Source organism: Cherax quadricarinatus, chromosome 1, assembly GCF_038502225.1.
Source record: "Cherax quadricarinatus isolate ZL_2023a chromosome 1, ASM3850222v1, whole genome shotgun sequence".
In the NCBI taxonomy this organism is placed as follows: domain Eukaryota; kingdom Metazoa; phylum Arthropoda; class Malacostraca; order Decapoda; family Parastacidae; genus Cherax; species Cherax quadricarinatus.
In genome coordinates, this window is record NC_091292.1 from 4061211 (window position 1) to 4081210 (window position 20000).

The 20000-nt window shown below is 40.1% G+C and overlaps 1 protein-coding gene across 1 annotated transcript in view; it reads right to left on the minus strand.

Moving 5' to 3' along the window:
- Window positions 1-6238: 6238 nt before the first annotated feature.
- The window catches only part of LOC128686418 (G2/mitotic-specific cyclin-A), a gene marked incomplete at its 3' end in the record, with an annotated part of 21464 nt that continues 7702 nt past the window's right edge, over window positions 6239-20000 (minus strand). Inside the window, 3 exon segments of the mRNA XM_070086019.1 lie at window positions 6239-6462; window positions 7160-7337; window positions 7421-7680. Coding sequence (XP_069942120.1) covers window positions 6239-6462; window positions 7160-7337; window positions 7421-7680 — 662 coding nt within the window.

Sequence of the window (20000 nt, forward strand, 5' to 3'; positions counted from 1 at the left end):
CATGGGGAATATATAATAGCTAAATTCAAATCCAAGTACCTACAAAAACCTCTCACAGTGATAAACATCTACAGAATTCCACAATCAAACATTAGCCAATTTAGTCAAAACCTAGGAAGCATGATAACTGATGCACGCATGAACAAAAATCACTTACTACTCCCAGGCGACTTCAATATAAATCTCCTGCAAGACCAGGACCCACACGTTACTGAATTCACAAACACAATGAGTAACTGCATGTTGCTACCAACAGTAACAAAACCTACAAGAGTTACAGAGACTAGTGTTTCCCTACTTGACCACATCTGGACCAACACCATATCCCCTTTAAAATCAGGCATAATTACAGATAATACCACAGACCACTACCCTACTTTCCTCATAACTCTTGGTAAAATACCCCAAGACACTACTAAAGTCACCTTCAGACTTCACAATGAGGCAGCCATTAATAACTTCACAACAGCAGTAACAAACATTGACTGGCACACTGAGCTAGAAATCTACAGATATTGACGAATGTTTTAATAATTTTCTAAAAAAGACCCAATACCTTTATAACAAGCACTGCCCTAAAAAACTAAACAGATGACAGCTAAGAGACTGAACAGTCCCTGGCTAACACCCAGCATTCTCAAATCCATAAATACAAAACACCGATATGAAAAACAGTACAGAATGGGTCACATAACCAGAGACCAAACAAAATGTTACTCGTCAATCCTAACCAGCCTGATAAGGGCAAAAAAATTGTATTATGAGAACAGATTATCCAACTTACGAGGTGATATAAAAAAGACCTGGAAGACCCCATCAGAAATTCTGGGAACAAAAAAGATATCACGAAATAGCAAAATAAAATTAGCAAAATCAGATGAACCCCAACTCCCACCAACAGAAACAGCAAACAGACTCAATGATTTCTTCTCCACTATAGGTCAAAACCTTGCCAATAATATCCCAAGCTCAGATACCCCACCAAATGACTACCTCACTGGCAACTACCCGAACACACTGTTCATAGCTCAGACTAACCCATACGAAGTCTCCCTTATTATCAACGCACTGAAAAACAAGGCAGGAGATTTAAATACCTTACCACCCTTTATATACAAAAAAGCGTCACAAGTACTATCACCAATCATTGCAACACTAACAAATCCATTGAATCCTCCACCTTCCCTACAGTTCTCAAAATAGCAAGGGTCACCCCGATTCATAAAGGAGGAGACCAAACAGAGTTGAATAACTATAGGCCAATATCCAATTTACACCCACTCTCAAAAATCTTCGAAAAATTAATTCATAAACGAATCCACTCCTACCTCATCTCCCATAACATTCTCAACCCCTGCCAATTTGGATTCAGGCCTAATAAAAATACTAATGATGCTATTATACACATGCTAGAACATATATACACTGCAATAGAGAAAAAAGTCCCACTGGGGATCTTCATTGACTTGCGTAAAGCTTTTGATACAGTTGACCATGACTTGCTCCACGTAAAATTGTCACACTATGGTATTAGAGGGCACTCCCTCAACTACCTCAAGTCTTACCTCAGCAACAGAAGCCAATATGTGTACGCAAATGGGGCAAGCTCTTCCGCACAACCAATTACAGTTGGTGTCCCAAAGGGAAGTGTCCTTGGCCCTCTTCTCTTTCTCCTATACATAAATGACCTACCAAATGCTTCGCAGTTACTCAAACCCACACTTTTTGCAGATGACACCACATACGTCTTCTCTCACCCGAGCCCAGTCACGCTAGCCAATACTGTAAACACCGAATTACAGAAAATATCTACCTGGATGAGGATTAACAAACTTACACTAAACATTGACAAAACCTACTTCATTCAGTTTGGTAACAGAGCTACAGATGTACCTCTTAACATAACTATAAACGGATCACCTATCACAAAGCTAACAGAGGGAAAATTCTTAGGAATCCACCTCGATAATAGACTCAAATTTCATACACATATACAACAAATTTCTAAGAAAATTTCCAAGACTGTAGGCATACTATCGAAGATACGGTACTATGTTCCAGTCAGCCCTCCTGGCCCTTTCACTCTTATTTACCCCTATCTCACCTATGGAATTTGTGCATGGGGCTCAACAACAACTAACCATCTCAGACCACTAATTACCCAACAAAAGGCTGCAGTTAGAATAACAAATTCTCCCTACAGGCAGCACACCACCAATATTCAAAACACTCGACCTACTCACCATACAAAACATCCATACTTATTACTGCACCTATTACATACATAGAACACTTAACTCTGATATTAACCCTCCCCTCAAACATCTCCTTGCCAACCTCAACAGAACACATGACCATAATACAAGGCACAGATCACTCTTTGATGTTCCTCGTGTCCAACTCACGCTATGCAAAAACTCAATGCACATAAAAGGCCCTAAAATCTGGAATTCATTACCTGTAAATATAAAAGAAACACTACCTGTTTATAAATTCAAGTCTCTTCTCAAAGTTCACTTACTCACTCAAAACCAAATACTGAATAACTGAACCATATAAATTGTATATCCTAAATGTTACTCACAATTATATCACACAAATGTTAAACCTAACTGTTATTTTTTTTAAATACACTACCTAACAGAATACTCCATTCTACTGAATGTACAGCAATGCATGCAACCATAGGACCTGTCTTTGTAATACTCATTTGTATTTTATAGTTATCTGTTTACAATAATGTCTTATCACTGATTTCATCATTGCTTAGTTAATCTTAAGTTAATTTTAAGCCAGCCCATAATGCTATGCATATAAGTGGCTTTGGCATGCTGCTCTTACCTGTATTTTTTGTACCTCTGTTTGTATGCTAAAATTTCTAAATAAATAAACTAAAATGTTAATGGAGGCAGAGAACACATTTTTAAAAACAATTTGTGGTGCAACTGTGATGCAAAGGTAGAAAGCTGAAAGTGAACATAGAAAAAGAGTAAGGTGATGAGGGTATCAAATGATTTAGATCAAGAAAAATTGGATATCAAATTGGGGAGTAGTAATACGGAAGAAGTGAATGTTTTCAGATACAGTGGACCCATGCCGTTCGGCAGCCGCGACTTTCGTGAAATCCGACTTTCGGCAAAATTTAGCTTCGTGGTTGGACTCATGATTCGGCGACCTTCTGGTATGCGTCTGCCAGGCAGCGCGCACACAAAGCCAGTCTCCCACACTATTCACACTCAAGTGTGCCATTGTTTACCAGCATGTGACCATCACCCCACAGGTTCATACAACACATTTCATAATTCATTGTTCTTTGTGCTTGCAACTGCTAAATAAGCCACCATGGGCCCAAAGAAAGCTCTTAGTGCCAGCCCTTTGGTAAAGAAGGCGAGAAACACTATAGAATTCAAGAAAACACTCATAGCAAAGTACTAAAGTAGAGGAAGAGAGCGGAGAATGTGCCTCCTGCATTGATTCAGTGATTCTACAATATGTATGATACTAAAGCAGCAGGTATTGATAAAGATATATAGCTCCAGCCAGCAATAAAGTGTAGAATTAACAGTGTAGCAAGTTAAGCGAGCAAGCGATCGAAAAACAACATGAGAGTAACTCTCCAATGTTGTTGGATGTGTATAGGACCACTGAACATACACCGCCCTGCTAACTTCCACCACCCTAAACCTCTGCCAACATCTTCATCAAACTAATTAAACGAACATCTCCAAGGCAAGTGTAAATGTAAGTGTAAATATAAAAGGACACCAATGGAAATGTGTCACTCTTGAATTTTTTGGGTTATCCTGGGTAATTTACACACATGCTGCTATGTATGATAATCTATGTATGTAACTATTTGTGTATACCTGAATATACTTATTTATAAATTAAAATGTAAATATTTCTTATTTATAAATTACATACATTGTTTAAGTGTGATGGTGGTGGTGGCCAAAACCTCCACCGCCACCGACACGGCTTCTCTCAGTGGCAGCCCTTAAACCCAACAACACTTACACCATTTACTCCTCTCATACATTATGACATTTTATTCATTCTAGAGTATATATCATGTTTCTATTTTATTAATATTGTTTATAATGTCATATTAGATGAATTGTGATAGATAAATAAGCCGTAGAGATATTAGCGTCATATCGAAGCATAATAAACTCGCCTTCCTCTTGCCTCCTACCTACCTCCTATACCAACAAGAATCTATAAAGGTTAAGTGTGATGTTAAATGTTCATTTATCCATTTTATTAGTGGTTTATATCTGTCATTTTTTCTGTATGTAAATCTATATTTAATCTTTAAAAAAATTATTTTTTGTTAATACTTCTGGCTGTCTGAAACGGATTAATTGAGTTTCCATTATTTCTTATGGGGAAAATATTTGCCAATCATGAATTTCGCCAGTCGGCAGACTCTCTGGAATGGATTAATCACAAGCTCGGGAGTCCACTGTACGTATTTGGGAGTTGAAGTGTCGGCGGATGGATTTACGAAGGATGAGGTTAATCATAGAACTGACGAGGGAAAAAAGGCGAGTGGTGCGTCGCGGTATATGTGGAGACAAAAAACGTTACCTATGGAGGCAAAGAAGGAAATGTATTAAAGTATAGTGGTACCAACACTATATGGTTGTGAAGCTTGGGTTGAAAATGCTGCAGCGAGGAGGAGGTTGGAGGCAGTGGAGATGTCCTGTCTAAGGACAATGTGTGGTGTAAATATTATGCAGAAAATTCAGAGTGTGGAAATTAGGAGATGTGGAGATAATAAAAGTATTAGAGGGCTGAAGAGGGGTTGTTGAGGTGGTCTGGTCATTTAGAGAATGGATGAAAGTAGAATGACATGGAGAGCGTTTAAATCTGTAGGGGAAGGAAGGCAGGGTAGGGGTCGCCCTCGAAAAGATTGGAGGGAGGGGATAAAGGAGGTTTTGTGGGCGAGGGGCTTGGACTTCCAGCAAGCGTGTGTGAGCGTGTTAGATAGGAGGTAATTGAGACGAATAGTATTTGGGACCTGATGAGTTGTTGGAGTGTAAGCAGGGTAATGTTTAGTTAAGGGATTCAGGGAAACCGGTTGTTTTTATATAGCCGGACTCGAGTCCTGGAAATGGAAAGTACAATGCCTGCACTTTAAAGGAGGGGTTTGGAATACTGGCAGTTTGGAGGGATATATAGTATCTTCATACGTACACGCTTCTAAACTGTTGTATTCTGAGCACCTCTGCAAAAATGGTGATTATGTGTGAGTGAGGTGAAAGTGTTGAATGATGAGAGTATTTTCTTTTTGGGGGGGATTTTTTTTCTTTTTGGGTCACCCTGCCTCAGCGGGAGGTGGCCGACTCATTGAAAAAAAAAATGAAATTTATTATTCAGTGTACAGGAGGGGCCAAGATGGTTTGGGCATTTAAAGGATGGAGCAGAACGGTATGACCAAGAGGGTATATGAATACTACTAAAGGTAAGAGGTGCCAAAGCATCCATGGGTATCTGCGGTCGGCGGTCTCCCACCGAGGCAGGGCGACCCAAAAAGAAAGAAAAATCCCCAAAAAGAAAATACTTTCATCATCATTCAACACTTTTGCCTCACTCACACAATCACTTTTTGCAGAGGTGCTCAGAATACAACAGTTTAGAAGCATATACGTATAAAGATACACAACATATCCCATACCCCTCCTTTAAAGTGCAGGCATTGTACTTCCCCTTTAGTATATGTAGCAGTAAAAATTTTGGTAACATCCCATCCCTAATAAACACTGGAAGAAGGCGATACGCTTTATCTCAGAAAGGGGTTTTATGGGTGCTAGATAGACTTGAGAATTCAGCAAGTATGGGCAAGAGTGGAGAGAAGTGGTTGGAAGGATTTTACTCCAATGAACAAGGTTAACACTTAGAAATTCAGGGAACTGGTTAGCCAAACTCCTGAAAGTAAGAAATAAAGTGCCTGCACAGTGAGTGGTTATGTTAATTCACAGGTCATTAGGATTTATTTTACACACCTAGCAAGATAATTATGGAATAACAGTCTTCCCCAGTCATCTTACCTTGGAAAAGTAGGTTGTGAAAAAATAGGCATACTCGTGTTGAATAAACAAAATGAGGAAGGGTATGTTAAAAATTATTTAAAAAATTCCAAGTTGCAACAATAAGACTTAAAAACTTGCTAATTATAATTTTGTATAGCATATTTTTACAAACACTGCCCTTAATTAATAGCCAGTATACTTACGCAGCAATAAACATTGCAGTGGTGCCAACAAGCTGCAGTTTATCTCTCTTGACCGACATATGGGAGAGAAAGCGGTCTATGTAAGAGACTGCCAAGTATAAGGTTTCTGTGTGAAGGCTGTATTCTTCTGCTACTTCCACAAGCCAGTCAACAAGAATCCATCTCATACTTGCTGTTATATCCGTCTGCTTTGACATGTAGTTTGCACGTGGTTTATGACATACCTGGTTGAAATTCAAGTTCATAAAGCTATATGCATTTTATTTTAGAATGAAGATTCTAATTAACAGCTACATAATGACAAGTAACTTTCTTAACAGGCAAAGTAAATTTAAAAAGAAAAGTTATAGGCTTAGCCTTAAATAAAAATATAGGTAAGGGGAAGAGTAAATAGGGCAAAGTGACCGAGCGGTAAAAATCGTGCTTGCCTACGGCAGAATACTTTTCTCTGGGGCATCCAGGACAACCCACTACAGTATGCATCTCCTTAAATACAGACTTTAAATTTAGTGCCACTATTACTACAACTGCACATCTACCTTCTGTACTAGTACATTTACTTTTATAACCTTGTTTCAGGATAATACAAAAACTTAAATTTTCTATCAACCCTTCATAACAAGGCACATTTAAAATACAGTGGTACCTCAGGATACGAGCAGCTCAAAATTTGAACAATTATGCAAGTGCTTTTGTAAGTGTATTTTTGGGGTCTGAAACAGATTTATCTAATTTACATTATTCCTTATGGGAACAAATTTGTTTGGTATCGGCACTCGAACAGCCTTCTGGAACGAATTAAGTTCGTATCCCAAGGTATCACTATATGAATTAGGAATTTTGAGTGAAAAATGCTAGGGACTGACATACTCAAGAACAGTATGCATGTAAATACATAAATATTTACACATTAAACGTTACCTCTGCTTCCTTAAGGTACTGATAAATATCGGCAGCATACTCTGGAACATCATAAATATCATCGTTTCTACTCTGAAGGACCTCTTCTCTAGGAGTTTGTTCCACTACCATAAGATCATCATCACAAATGCTCATTTCCATCACATCAGAAGACCCACTTGAGTCTATGTCTGAAGATCTGTAAAGAGATAAAAATTAGAAAGTTCATCTTATTTAAGCCTATTTTCATTTTATGTCATAACTTAAGAAAGCACTACTTACTTTTGTAATGCTATTATAGATGGGTCAATGTCTTGAATACTATCAGATTGTTTTTCTCGAGGTTTACTTGACCTTTCTTTTAATGGTAAAGATATTGAAGTACTGCTTGCATTAATTAAGCTGCTGGTACCGGAGGACCCCAGGGATATATATGATGGTTCATCTTCATGGATTGTGAAAGAAGGTTGACTTGAAAATGATCTCTTGTTAGGACATGCATTTTCATCTTGTTGCGGAACTCCAGTTTCATAGCTGATTCCCTGCAAAGGAAAAATTGAAGTTGTAATTACAGTACAGTACCTTTATTTCATACCCTAAAGTTAATACCTAATTTAACTGGCTTCATGTAATTTATCATGGAATACTAAATGCCATTCCATCACTCCCTTCTGCCTTTTGAAAGTTCAACAAATTGTCTGTGGTGACCTGTACTTAAATCTGTGAAGAAGTGTCTTGTTTGCTCCCGTGGACTGAACCAAGATGCCCTCCATCGAGCAACTTTACCAGCAACTTAAGGAAGAATTGAGGGCAGCTAAGATGAAGATACGGCGATTGACCGAGGAAAACAAGAGGATTCGTAGTAGTCCTCCTGTTTCGAGTCCTCAGGTCAAGAAGGGATCGTGGCCAGTGGCTGGACAGCAGGGGACGACGAAGTTGACGATCAAGAAGACGAATGGAAAGCCAGAAACGATGAAGAAAGACTGCTGTGGAAACTCCTGTGGAAACCTCCAACGCATTCTCGGTGCTACCCGACGAATGTGAGTCGACTACTGGGATCGTCACGACGAACGACAAGGAAGGTAAGAATATTGTTGTTGTTGGGGATAGCCAGGTTAAGATACATGGATAGGGCATTCTGCTTGAAGGACAGGAGTAGGAGACAAAGGGTATGCTTTCCTGGGGCTGGGATGGAGGACATTGTTAGCCGGCTTGACAACATCATGAACGGTAATGGGATCAATCCTATTATTTGCCTCAGTGCTGGAGGCAATGATGTAGGCAAGCGTAGAAGTGGGGATTTAGTTAGAAAGTTCAGGACAGCTATAGACATAATTAGGAAGAAGGGGGGGCGCCCTGTTATATGTGGCATTTTGCCAAGAAGAGGTGTTGGTAATGAATGGTTGTCCAGAGCAATTGGTATTAATTGTTGGCTGGATAAACACTAAGGATAATGCAGTACCATTCATTGACAATTGGGACATCTTCTATGGCCGAAATGACATGTATGCCAGGGATGGGGTTCACTTATCCAGGGCAGGTATGGGTTTTCTTGCTAACTCAGCTGAGGGGGTTGTTAGGACTTTAAACTAGGATTAGTTAGAGGTATGGGTTTAAAAATGATTAATAATGAGTATGGATATATTGACTTATGCTCTGATATTAAGAATCTTAATAGTAACTGTCATGGAGTAACTCTGGGTAATGATAATTTCAGAAATTGTGTAAAAATAAAGATGAATAGGAAAAATGTGCAGAAGAAAAAACATACGATGGTATTTTATGCTAACAGTCGAAGTGCAAGAAATAAAATTAATGAACTACGTTTGGTAGCATGTGCCGGGAACTTTGATATCATTGCATTAACTGAAACGTGGTGTGATTTAAAGAGTCGGGATATGACTGCTGAGTGTAATATTCAGGGATTTAAGTTGTTCAATGTGGATAGATGTAATGGGAAGGGGGGGAGGAGTTGCATTGTATGTTCGAGAAAATATTAATTGTTGCATAAAAACGGGTATAAAAATAGATGGAGCAGTAACAGTGTTTGGGTAGAGTTCGTGGAGGGTCAAGAAAAACTAATTCTAGGTGTAATATACCGACCTCCAGGCTTGGATCGAAATTGTTAGGGCTTCTGGACACAGTAACAGTCATAGTAGGGGACTAACTTTAGTCAAATTGACTGGAATTCTTTGACAGGTAATCTAGAGTCCAGTGACTTTATGGAAACAGTTCAGGACTTGTTTTCTGAAACAGAGCGTAACTGAGCCTACCAGGGGTAATAATTTGCTAGACCTAGTCTTGTCAAATAAGGAAACACTCGTGAATAATCTGGAGATCACTGAAGAGCTTGGCGCAAGTGATCACAAATCCATCACTTTCAGCATTAATTGGGAATGCAAGAATAATGATAATACAGTAAAAATCCCTGATTTTCGTTCTGCCGATTATAATGGACTTAGGGAACATCTGTCTAATCTTGATTGGGGTTATCTAGCTAATGATTTTATTGACGATAATCATACTTATGAATATGAAGGGATCTGCTTTTATGATTGTTTTCTTAATAATGTACACAGTGCCCAGAGTATATACATTCCCCAGAGAGAAATTAGGTCTAATAATAACGATCCCAAATGGGTTAACAGGAGGCTAAAGCGTCTATTAGGGGAGAAAAGGGGAATTTATAGGCGCATCAGAAGAGGAGAGGTTAACCTTACTGACCAATATGTTCAGCTTAAAAGAGAAGTAAAAAAGGCGATTAGAAAGGCTAAACGTGACTATGAAATTAGAGTTGCTAATGAATCAAAGACTAATCCAAAGGGGTTCTTTCAAGTGTATAGGACGAAGGTGAAGGAAAAAGTAGGACCTCTGAAATCTGGGAATGGGCAGCTGACGGATAATGAACAGGAAATGTGTTCCTTATTTAATGACTATTTTTTGTCAGTTTTTACACAGGAAGATGTAAATGAGATTCCAGTAATTAACAATTATTTAGTTCCTGATGAATTTAAGTTAACTAATATTACTGTCATGAGGGACATGGTTATTAAACAGATAGACAAACTGAAACAAAATAAGTCCCCGGGACCCGATGAGTTGTTTTCAAGGGTACTTAAGGAATGCAAGATGGAGCTTAGTCAGCCATTAACGAGTGTATTCAATGCGTCCATCCTTACCAGTGTTGTGCCAGAGTTGTGGAAGATGGCTATTATTTTATTATCACACTGGCCGATTCCCACCAAGGCAGGGTGGCCCGAAAAAGAAAAACTTTCACCATCATTCACTCCATCACTGTCTTGCCAGAAGGGTGCTTTACACTACAGTTTTTAAACTGCAACATTAACACCCCTCCTTCAGAGTGCAGGCACTGTACTTTCCATCTCCAGGACTCAAGTCCGGCCTGCCGGTTTCCCTGAATCCCTTCATAAATGTTACTTTGCTCACACTCCAACAGCACGTCAAGTATTAAAAACCATTTGTCTCCATTCACTCCTATCAAACACGCTCATGCATGCCTGCTGGAAGTCCAAGCCCCTCGCACACAAAACCTCCTTTACCCCCTCCCTCCAACCTTTCCTAGGCCGACCCATACCCCGCCTTCCTTCCACTACAGACTGATACATTCTTGAAGTCATTCTGTTTCGCTCCATTCTCTCTACATGTCCGAACCACCTCAACAACCCTTCCTCAGCCCTCTGGACAAGTTTTGGTAATCCCGCACCTCCTCCTAACTTCCAAACTGCGAATTCTCTGCATTATATTCACACCACACATTGCCCTCAGACATGACGTCTCCACTGCCTACAGCCTTCTCCTCGCTGCAACATTCATCACCCACGCTTCACACCCATATAAGAGCGTTGGTAAAACTATACTCTCATACATTCCCCTCTTTGCCTCCAAGGACAAAGTTCTTTGTCTCCACAGACTCCTAAGTGCACCACTCACTCTTTTTCCCTCATCAATTCTATGATTCACCTCATCTTTCATAGACCCATCCGCTGACACATCCACTCCCAAATATCTGAATACGTTCACCTCCTCCATACTCTCTCCCTCCAATCTGATATTCAATCTTTCATCACCTAATCTTTTTATCCTCATAACCTTACTCTTTCCTGTATTCACCTTTAATTTTCTTCTTTTGCACACCCTACCAAATTCATCCACCAATCTCTGCAACTTCTCTTCAGAATCTCCCAAGAGCACAGTGTCATCAGCAAAGAGCAGCTGTGACAACTCCCACTTTGTGTGTGATTCTTTATCTTTTAACTCCACGCCTCTTGCCAAGACCCTCGCATTTACTTCTCTTACAACCCCATCTATAAATATATTAAACAACCACGGTGACATCACACATCCTTGTCTAAGGCCTACTTTTACTGGGAAAAAATTTCCCTCTTTCCTACATACTCTAACTTGAGCCTCACTATCCTCGTAAAAACTCTTCACTGCTTTCAGTAACCTACCTCCTACACCATACACTTGCAACATCTGCCACATTGCCCCCCTATCCACCCTGTCATACGCCTTTTCCAAATCCATAAATGCCACAAAGACCTCTTTAGCCTTATCTAAATACTGTTCACTTATATGTTTCACTGTAAACACCTGGTCCACACACCCCCTACCTTTCCTAAAGCCTCCTTGTTCATCTGCTATCCTATTCTCCGTCTTACTCTTAATTCTTTCAATTATAACTACCATACACTTTACCAGGTACACTCAACAGACTTATCCCCCTATAATTTTTGCACTCTCTTTTATCCCCTTTGCCTTTATACAAAGGAACTATGCATGCTCTCTGCCAATCCCTAGGTACCTTACCCTCTTCCATACATTTATTAAATAATTGCACCAACCACTCCAAAACTATATCCCCACCTGCTTTTAACATTTCTATCTTTATCCCATCAATCCCGGCTGCCTTACCCCCTTTCATTTTACCTACTGCCTCACGAACTTCCCCCACACTCACAACTGGCTCTTCCTCACTCCTACAAGATGTTATTCCTCCTTGCCCTATACACGAAATCACAGCTTCCCTATCTTCCCAATACCTCTAACTCACCATTTAATAACTCTCCTCTCCTATTTTTAACTGACAAATCCATTTGTTCTCTAGGCTTTCTTAACTTGTTAATCTCACTCCAAAACTTTTTCTTATTTTCAACAAAATTTGTTGATAACATCTCACCCACTCTCATTTGCTCTCTTTTTACATTGCTTCACCACTCTCTTAACCTCTCTCTTTTTCTCCATATACTCTTCCCTCCTTGCATCACTACTTTGTAAAAACTTCTCATATGCTAACTTTTTCTCCCTTACCACTCTCTTTACATCATCATTCCACCAATCGCTCCTCTTCCCTCCTGCACCCACTTTCCTGTAACCACAAACTTCTGCTGAACACTAACACTACATTTTTAATCCTACCCCATACCTCTTCGACCCCATTGCCTATGCTCTCATTAGCCCATCTATCCTCCAATAGCTGTTTATATCTTACCCTAACTGCCTCCTCTTTTAGTTTATAAACCTTCACCTCTCTCTTCCCTGATGCTTCTATTCTCCTTGTATCCCATCTACCTTTTACTCTCAGTGTAGCTACAACTAGAAAGTGATCTGATATATCTGTGGCCCCTCTATAAACATGTACATCCTGAAGTCTACTCAACAGTCTTTTATCTACCAATACATAATCCAACAAACTACTGTCATTTCGCCCTACATCATATCTTGTATACTTATTTATCCTCTTTTTCTTAAAATATGTATTACCTATAACTAAACCCCTTTCTATACAAAGTTCAATCAAAGGGCTCCCATTATCATTTACACCTGGCACCCCAAACTTACCTACCACACCCTCTCTAAAAGTTTCTCCTACTTTAGCATTCAGGTCCCCTACCACAATTACTCTTTCACTTGGTTCAAAGGCTCCTATACATTCACTTAACATCTCCCAAAATCTCTCTCTCTCCTCTGCATTCCTCTCTTCTCCAGGTGCATACACGCTTATTATGACCCACTTCTCGCATCCAACCTTTACTTTAATCCACATAATTCTTGAATTTACACTTTCATATTCTCTTTTCTCCTTCCATAACTGATCATTTAACATTACTGCTACCCCTTCCTTTGCTCTAACTCTCTCAGATACTCCAGATTTAATCCCATTTATTTCCCCCCACTGAAACTCTCCTACCCCCTTCAGCTTTGTTTCGCTTAGAGCCAGGACATCCAACTTCTTTTCATTCATAACATCAGCAATCATCTGTTTCTTGTCATCCGCACTACATCCACGCACATTTAAGCATCCCAGTTTTATAAAGTTTTTCTTCTTCTCTTTTTTAGTAAACGTATACAGGAGAAGGGGTTACTAGCCCATTGCTCCCGGCATTTTAGTCGCCTCATACGACACGCATGGCTTACGGAGGAAAGATTATGTTCCACTTCCCCATGGACAATAGAAGAAATAAAAAAGAACAAGAGCTATTTAGAAAAAGGAGAAAAACCTAGATGTATGTATATATATATATATATGCATGTGCGTGTCTGAAGTGTGACCAAAGTGTAAGTAGGAGTAGCAAGATATCCCTGTTATCTAGCGTGTTTATGAGACAGAAAAAGAAACCAGCAATCCTACCATCATGCAAAACAGTTACAGGTTTTTGTTTCACAGTCATCTGGCAGTACGGTAGTACTTCCCTGGGTGGTTGCTGTCTACCAACCTACTACCTATAATATGGCTATGTGGTTCCTATATTCAAATCAGGGGATAAGTCCACTCCTTCAAATTACCGTCCAATAAGCCTGACATCTGTAGTGGGCAAGTTATTAGAATCAATTATAGCTGACATTATCAGAAGTCACCTTGAAGAGCATAACTTGATAAATGAATCTCAGCATGGATTCACGAGAGGTCGTTCCTGCCTGACAAACTTACTGACATTCTTCAATAGAACATTTGAGGCAGTTGACAGTGATAAGGAATATGATATTGTTTATTTGGATTTTAGTAAAGCCTTCGACAGAGTACCTCACAAGAGACTCTTAAGAAAAGTGGCAGCTCATGGTATAGGAGGTAAAGTTCTAGCATGGATTGAGGCATGGCTTACCAATAGAAAGAGAGTTACCATTAATGGAGTGAAATCTGAATGGGGATTAGTCACTAGTGGCGTTCCACAAGGATCAGTTTTAGGCCTTCTCTTGTTCATAATTTACATTAATGACCTTGATGAAGGGATTACTAGTGACATGAGTAAGTTTGCTGAGGATACAAAGATAGGCCGTATAATTCACTCTGAGGAGGATATCAATGAACTCCAGGACGATTTGAACAAATTAATGTCTTGGTCTGAAAAATGGCAGATGAAGTTTAATGTGGATAAGTGTAAGGTACTTGCCCTTGGTAATGAAAATAACCCTCGAAGCTATAATCTAGGTGAAGTAGAGCTTGGTCATACAGAATGTGAAAAAGACTTGGGAGTCATGGTAAGCAGAAATCTAAAGCCAAGACAGCAGTGCCTTAGTGTGCGCAACAAAGCCAACAGATTACTTGGATTTATCTCAAGAAGTATAAGTAACAGAAGTCCAAAAGTTATTTTACAGCTCTATACATCACTAGTGAGGCCTCATTTAGATTATGCTGCTCAGTTTTGGTCCCCTTACTACAGGATGGACAGACTCATTAGAGAACATACAGAGAAGAATGACTAAAATGATTTACTGTGTAAGGAACCTCCCGTATGAAGATAGACTTAAAGCCTTAAATCTCCACTCTCTGGAGAGGCGTAGAATGAGGGGAGATATCATTGAAGTGTATAAGTGGATGACGGGCATAAACAAGGGAGACATTAATAAAGTACTGAGGGTGTCGAACCAGGTAAGAACCAGGAATAATGGATTTAAGTTGGATAAATTTAGATTTAGAAAGGACATAGGTAAGTACTGGTTTTCTAACAGAGTTGTAGATGCGTGGAACAGTCTTCCCAGTGGGGTGATAGAGGCTAGGACCTTGGGTAGCTTTAAGAAGAGACTGGACAAATATATGAGTGGGAGGGGCTGGGTTTGATTGTTAAGGGGTACGGGAGTTATTTCTTGAGTAGCTTTAGGTAGATGTCGTTTTGATAAGGACCTGCCTCGTATGGGCCAGTAGGCCTTCTGCAGTGTTCCTACATTCTTATGTTCTTATAAGAACTATTTGCTTATTCAGTGCTTTTAAGCTGTGTCTAACATTATCAGATTCTTACTAACAGTGATTAATTCACTACAATATTCATAAAGAAAAAATAGTACTTCACATTGCATAATCTACATCCACACTATCAGTTGGGTAAAAATTTATGAAATGGGGAAAATCCACCATTTATGCTAAAGACAAGGGATATGAGCACCCCAGCCAAATCATAACCCCACCACAGGGGGATACATATCAATATTGACCGAATGCTAACATGCCTACTGTATTAAACCCCTTCCATCAGTATTGCATCTAGTGAGCATTCAATCTTAAAATACTATACTGTACTCTTATTATAGTATACACTACTACAGCAACAGCAGTTACATTGGGTTAACCAGTCTATTCTGAGAGGGTTCACCACCCTCTCAGAATAAACTGGCCATCCCAGACCAGGCCTCAGCTGTGCTAGCTGCACCTAGGCCAGCATATACACAACAGCCCAGATGAGCAGGAAGTTTAGGACAAGAAAAATTTCTCCAAGAGAGTCAAGGTCTTTCAGTAATTTTCCTTCTGAACAAAGCAAGGATATTGAAAACTTTCCCCCCTTAAAATTTTATTGGGGTCTGTTGAACCTTTGTCCTCATCAGGTGTAATTTCCATGTGAAAATTTTGAACAAATTCCTCCAGACTTCCCCCCCCCCCCCCGGTAGAAATAATTTCCTCACCAACATCCCTACGCAAAGTTCATGGGCCTTCATGTTCCTTCCCAATTTAGGTATATTTGAATTTATATGGATAGTGAAAAATTCCCTGTACATTTTCTAAGCTACAATTTTAACTCCCAAAAGAGGCTGCAAGTGAACAGCAATATTACCGTCTAGAGAACTACAATAAGTACGTATCACTGTTTTATTCGTAAAGTGACTATTCATGTTCAAATGTGACCAAACAATGATCACTAAAAGGAAGTACAATGGGCTCCCACTCAACCATTTGTCTATTTCGAATGACTAAAATCCAGCACCTTCCCCCACATGCTCTCGCAACCTCCGAAGTCCAGGCTATCAACCAACCTCCCAGTTAATCATCACTCCCCATACAATGACCAGGTGGGTATGACGACAAGGTGTGGATACTGCTTGCCTGCCTATCACACTAGTAGACCACTTAGAAGAATTCACAAAACAAACTGAACCAGCCTGGTGTTTAAAGGATGTGCAATTTTAACAAATCACTGAATTGTTGGGTTATTCTAGGTAATTTACACTGATAATTGGACTTTCTACGTAATGCCTCACGTACCTCCCCCACACTTACATTCTGCTCTTCTTACGTAGAATGAAAGGGGGTAAAGCAGCTGGAACTGATGGGATCATGACAGAAATGTTAAAAGCAGGGGGGGATATAGTGTTGGAGTGGTTGGTACTTTTGTTTAATAAATGTATGAAAGAGGGGAAGGTACATGTACCTAGGGATTGGCAGAAAGCATGTATAGTCCCTTTATATAAAGGGAAAGGGGACAAAAGAGACTGTAAAAATTATAGAGGAATAAGTTTACTGAGTATACCAGGAAAAGTGTATGGTAGGGTTATAATTGAAAGAATTAGAGGCAAGACAGAATGTAGGATTGCGGATGAGCAAGGAGGTTTTATAGTGGGTAGGGGATGTGTAGATCAAGTGTTTACATTGAAGTATATATGTGAACAGTATTTAGATAAAGGTAGGGAAGTTTTTATTGCATTTATGGATTTAGAAAAGGCATATGATAGAGTGGATAGAGGAGCAATGTGGCAGATGTTGCAAGTATATGGAATAGGTGGTAAGTTACTAAATGCTGTAAAGAGTTTTTATGAGGATAGTGAGGCTCAGGTTAGGGTGTGTAGAAGAGGGAGACTACTTCCCGGTAAAAGTAGGTCTTAGACAGGGATGTGTAATGTCACCATGGTTGTTTAATATATTTATGGATGGGGTTGTAAAGGAAGTAAATGCTAGGGTGTTCGGGAGAGGGGTGGGATTAAATTTTGGGGAATCAAATTCAAAATGGGAATTGACACAGTTACTTTTTGCTGATGATACTGTGCTTATGGGAGATTCTAAAGAAAAATTGCAAAGGTTAGTGGATGAGTTTGGGATTGTGTGTAAAGGTAGAAAGTTGAAAGTGAACATAGAAAAGAGTAAGGTGATGAGGGTATCAAATTATTTAGATAAAGAGAAATTGGATATCAAATTGGGGAGGAGGAGTATGGAAGAAGTGAATGTTTCCAGATACTTGGGAGTTGACGTGTCGGCGGATGGATTTATGAAAGATGAGGTTAGTCATAGAATTGATGAGGGAAAAAAGGTGAGTGGTGCATTGAGGTATATGTGGAGTCAAAAAACTTTACCTATGGAGGCAAAGAAGGGAATGTATGAAAGTATAGTAGTACCAACACTCTTATATGGGTGTGAAGCTTGGGTTGTAAATGCAGCAGCGAGGAGACGGTTGGAGGCAGTGGAGATGTCCTGTTTAAGGGCAATGTGTGGTGTAAATATTATGCAGAAAATTCAGTGTGGAAATTAGGAAAAGGTGTGGAGTTAATAAAAATATTAGTCAGAGGGCAGAAGAGGGGTTGAGGTGGTTTGGTCATTTAGAGAGAATGGATCAAAGTAGAATGACATGGAAAGCATATAAATCTATAGGGGAAGGAAGGCGGGGTAGGGGCCGTCCTCGAAAGGGTTGGAGAGAGGGGGTAAAGGAGGTTTTGTGGGCAAGGGGCTTGGACTTCCAGCAAGCGTGCGTGAGCGTGTTAGATAGGAGTGAATGGAGACGAATGGTACTTGGGACCTGACGATCTGTTGGAGTGTGAGCAGGGTAATATTTAGTGAAGGGATTCATAAAAGATAAAGAATCACACACAAAGTGGGAGTTGTCACAGCTGCTCTTTGCTGATGACACTGTGCTCTTGGGAGATTCTGAAGAGAAGTTGCAGAGATTGGTGGATGAATTTGGTAGGGTGTGCAAAAGAAGAAAATTAAAGGTGAATACAGGAAAGAGTAAGGTTATGAGGATAACAAAAAGATTAGGTGATGAAAGATTGAATATCAGATTGGAGGGAGAGAGTATGGAGGAGGTGAACGTATTCAGATATTTGGGAGTGGACGTGTCAGCGGATGGGTCTATGAAAGATGAGGTGAATCATAGAATTGATGAGGGAAAAAGAGTGAGTGGTGCACTTAGGAGTCTGTGGAGACAAAGAACTTTGTCCTTGGAGGCAAAGAGGGGAATGTATGAGAGTATAGTTTTACCAACGCTCTTATATGGGTGTGAAGCGTGGGTGATGAATGTTGCAGCGTGGAGAAGGCTGGAGGCAGTGGAGATGTCATGTCTGAGGGCAATGTGTGGTGTGAATATAATGCAGAGAATTCGTAGTTTGGAAGTTAGGAGGAGGTGCGGGATTACCAAAACTGTTGTCCAGAGGGCTGAGGAAGGGTTGTTGAGGTGGTTCGGACATGTAGAGAGAATGGAGCGAAACAGAATGACTTCAAGAGTGTATCAGTCTGTAGTGGAAGGAAGGCGGGGTAGGGGTCGGCCTAGGAAGGGTTGGAGGGAGGGGGTAAAGGAGGTTTTGTGTGCGAGGGGCTTGGACTTCCAGCAGGCATGCGTGAGCGTGTTTGATAGGAGTGAATGGAGACAAATGGTTTTTAATACTTGACGTGCTGTTGGAGTGTGAGCAAAGTAACATTTATGAAGGGATTCAGGGAAACCGGCAGGCCGGACTTGAGTCCTGGAGATGGGAAGTACAGTGCCTGCACTCTGAAGGAGGGGTGTTAATGTTGCAGTTTAAAAACTGTAGTGTAAAGCACCCTTCTGGCAAGACAGTGATGGAGTGAATGATGGTGAAAGTTTTTCTTTTTCGGGCCACCCTGCCTTGGTGGGAATCGGCCGGTGTGATAATAAAAAAAAAAATTCATGGAAACCGGTTATTTTCATATAGTCAGACTTGAGTCCTGGAAATGGGAAGTACAATGCATGCACTTTAAAGGAGGGGATTGGGATATTGGCAGTTTTGAGGGATATGTTGTGTATCTTTATATGTGTACATTTCTAAACTGTTGTATTCTGAGCACCTCTGCAAAAACAGTGATAATGTGTGTGTGTGGTGAAAGTGTTGAATGATGATGAAAGTACTTTCTTTTTGGGGATTTTCTTTCTTTTTGGGTCACCCTGCCTCGGTGGGAGACGGCAGACTTGTTAAAAAAAAAAATTGGACTTTCGTACCTGTGCCTAAATAAACTTAGGGTTTCTCTAAAATAGTCTGACCTTCGATAACATAAGCACTGAAAGACCATGTGGTCAGGCTGGCAGCAGTGCTAAAGCCAAGACAAAGAGCATTAACTCAAAACTAATGAGCATTAATCAGTAATTATGCAGACAAGACGTGCGATACTGTACAACTTCATTATAGTTAAATCAAAGCTATATACCGTCCTGGTGTAAGTGCGAGCCTGATGCTGATACCACTGGCTGTGCAAATCTTGTTGCTACTGCTAGTGACTGCAGGTTCTAATGATATGCTAGATGACCAGACCTTCAAAAACCATGCTACTTAACACCGATTCTCCGAAGGCCCTAAACAGTTAAAATGGGGGGGGGGGGGGGTGACCTCACAACACTGCTTCACTGACAAAGCA